General features: G+C 36.5%; 1 protein-coding gene across 1 annotated transcript; it reads left to right on the forward strand.

The window, feature by feature from the left end:
* Positions 1 to 765: 765 nt before the first annotated feature.
* On the forward strand, positions 766 to 1,338 carry LOC110266443 (uncharacterized). Its single transcript, XM_021111169.1, has 2 exons — positions 766 to 990; positions 1,153 to 1,338. The coding sequence occupies exons 1-2, from the start codon at positions 766 to 768 to the stop codon at positions 1,336 to 1,338; spliced, it is 411 nt and encodes a 136-aa protein (XP_020966828.1).
* Positions 1,339 to 3,331: the final 1,993 nt, after the last annotated feature.

The raw sequence follows: 3,331 nt of genomic DNA on the forward strand, positions 1-3,331 counted from the left end.
CCAGGTTTTTGTCATGTGTTGTCCTGTGTCGACAAGAACCAATAGAGAGAAGTAAGACAGGATGTAGAAGGACTATGGCGATTCAAGGGTAAGAAATGTGTGCCAGAATTCGATAATCTGCGATAGAAAATATTAAGGGAGGCACATCATGGAAGATTTTCGATCCACCCAGGTATCACTAAGATGTACTAGGATTTGAGCCAGATGTTCTGGTGGCCCTGAATGAAGAGAGACATAGCTACCTTTGTTTCTAAGTGTCTCACACGTCAAAAGGTGAAGATTGAGCCACAGAAACCATCAGGAACTCTTTAGCCTCTAGAAGTGCCACAGTGAAAATGGGAGGTGATTACGATGGACTTTGTTTCAGGACTGCCAAGAACTACATCCGGCAATGACGCTATCTAGGTAATTATGGATAGATTGACCAAGTCTGCTCACTTTTTACCAATCCGAATGGACTATTCAATGGAAAGGCTCGCAGAACTTTATATTCGGGAAATAGTTAGGTTGCACGGGGTACCATCCAGTATTGTGTTAGATAAGGACTCGAGATTCACTTTACGATTTTAGGGAGCTTTTCAGAAAGCATTCAGAACGCGTCTACACATGAGTAAAACTTATCATCCTCAGACAGACGGCCAGTTGGAAAGGACTATTCTGGAAGATATTTTACGAGCATGTGCACTAGACTAGAAAGAAAGTTGGAAAAGATACTTGCCGCTTGTAGAATTTGCCTACAACAACAGTTTCCATGCAAGTATCGGGATGGCACCATACGAAGCACTCTACGGTCACAAATGTCAATCCCTACTATGCTGGTATGAAGGAAAAGATTCTAGTATGCTGGAACCAGAGTTATTTCAGGAGACAACTGAGAAAATCAAGAGAATTTGTGAGAGGATTCTGGCGGCTCAGAGCCGACAGAAGAGCTATGTCGATAGGAGAAGGAAACTTTTAGAGTTTAATGAAGGTGATTATGTTTTTCTTAAAGTAACACCAACCACCGGAGTGGGTCGTAGTCTCAAGACCAAGAAGCTAAGCCCTAGGTTTATAGGTCCTTTTAAGATTTAAAAAAGAGTGGGATCAGTAGCCTACCAAATAGCTCTTCTCCCTTATCTATCCAATCTTCATGATGTATTCCACGTTTTCCAGCTTAGAAAATATAATCCTGAAGAAAGTCATGTCCTAGAACCTGAAACAGTACAGTTACGGGATGACTTGACGTTTCAAGTACCACCCGTGCAAATAGTCGACCGGAGTATCAAACAGCTGAGAGGCAAGGAGGTTCCGTTAGTAAAAGTTGTTTGGGGACGAGATGGCATGGAAGAACACACCTAGGAATTAGGGAGAACAATGAAGAAGGATTACCCATAGTTATTCTCAGGTGACTAAATTTTGAGGACAAATTTTTCTTTAAGGAGGGTAGAATGTAAGAACCAGATTTTCAGTAAACAGACTTTTCTAGTTGAAAAAAAATTAAAAATTAAAAAGAAAAAGAGAGTTACAAGGTCAAACTTGGCTTTATGAGGATAATTAATCTCTCTAAGTCAAATTTGACTAATGGATATTAAATACTATCTTACAATTGATTTAGTTACTACACCAAAAACTTTTGAGCCGCAAAAACGCTTTTAGTAACGATTGTGCGTGCACCAAAAAAATTCTAGTAACCGAAAACCTCATAACCAGTGGTAAAAGTAATTTCGATTCAAGTAAATGTGTCTCTAGATTCATATTAGTTATCCCTTCAGGATTTACCTCTTAAGAATAACTATTAGCCATTAATTGTTTTACCGTCCGGTAAAAGTTATCCGAACCGAATTTCTGCCTAGTATTCCGCAAACGACTCCTAGAGGCCCCGAATCCTCTTGCTTGCTACCTAATTAACTCCACCCCCTGTCTTAGCCTCTGATTCGAGATTATCTCAGCCTCTCACCCCTCTCTGCTGTGTTTTTAACCACGAGTAATTAACCTCGGTTAACTAAGGATAAATACGTCATTATGACGCTGACTGTGTTTCTTCGAAATCACGCTCCTTTTCTCTTACTATCAGCCCATTCCTCTCTAATTTTTCCATTTCTCTTTTACCACATTTAATTAGGTTAGATTCAGATTTTATTTAAGACAATTACCAAGCAAGAATTTAATAACATTTTACCATAAAGAGAAAGATAAAAACCGTGTGTGAGAGAGGAGAAATAGAGAAAATTTTGCACATACTACCTATGTTTTCAGCCCCTTATCTCACTATTCATACACTATTATTCAAGTGTTCTTCAATGACTCAAACCATACAAGCAAAAACTCTTGCCTGTTTTCGCCAATCCTTGCGTTTATACCGAATTTTGGCTAGGTAAGCTCTTGTTCTTTCTCCTTTCCTTTTTCTTTTTAAAAATAGTAGCCATGATGAATTCTTATTCTCTTCCATGTATAGAGAACTCCTCTTGAAGCACTCATGGAGCACGCCTAAGGAGTTAAGGAGTTTCGAGCCCACAGTGGTTGAATTTGGACGTTTTGCGACACATTAGGCCAAAAATGAAACTCACCACCACCAGCTGTTTCTGCCCTTGCATGCACGTTTTCTAGTGTGAGAAAGGTTTACTAACTCAATTACATAAAAGGTAAGGGTTAGGATTAGTTAGAGTATGGTTTTACTTATTTTCGGTGCTTATATGAGCCAATTTGTGGTGAATTTGTGCTTGTTTTGAATTTTTGAAAATTTTGTGAGTTACCACTATTTTAGCTTGCTAAACATGTGTAATATACTCTTATATTCCCTCTGGATTTTGTGTGAAAATAGCTGAAAACATGGAAGCACTTGGGATTTAAGTTTCAAGCTTTAAACGTCACAAAAAGTGAAGAAAAATATAAAAATTGCACCTCTGAAATTTTTAGTCACTACGAGCATGAAAATTATGACAGAAAAGAGTTAAAAAATAGTTAAAAAATAGATTTAATCCTATGGAACAAAGGTGTAAAAGTAAAAAGGGTGTTATGGTCATTTTTGGATAAAAAGAGAGTTAAAAATGTAATTTCAATAAAAAATAAGTAAAATTCTAAATTTAGTGTTATTAGGAGTAAAATAGTAATTATATAAATTAGTTGGGTCAAGATTATAATTACAATAAAATTTCGGGCATAATTAAAAGCTCTAGTGTAAAAATCAAAAGTAAAATGGTAAAATTAAACGATGACTAGAATAAGTAAATAAATTAATAAAGGGATAAATTGATTTTAGGTTCCTTATGGTGAAAATTGGCATTTAATAAAAATATTAGAAATAATTTTAATCACAGGCAACTATTAGGATTAATCTAGTAAAATTTTGACG

Source organism: Arachis ipaensis, chromosome B1 (assembly GCF_059453495.1).
Source record: "Arachis ipaensis isolate K30076 ecotype BB chromosome B1, ASM5945349v1, whole genome shotgun sequence".
Classification (NCBI taxonomy): Eukaryota; Viridiplantae; Streptophyta; class Magnoliopsida; order Fabales; family Fabaceae; genus Arachis; species Arachis ipaensis.

What these genes read in the sequence shown, in the direction of transcription:
- LOC110266443 (XM_021111169.1), top strand. Translation starts at nt 766, where the DNA reads ATGGCACCATACGAAGCACTCTACGGTCACAAATGTCAATCCCTACTA. An exon ending in GTGATTATGTTTTTCTTAAA is followed by an intron (nt 991 to 1,152) that starts GTAACACCAACC and finishes CACGTTTTCCAG; the next exon opens with CTTAGAAAATATAATCCTGA.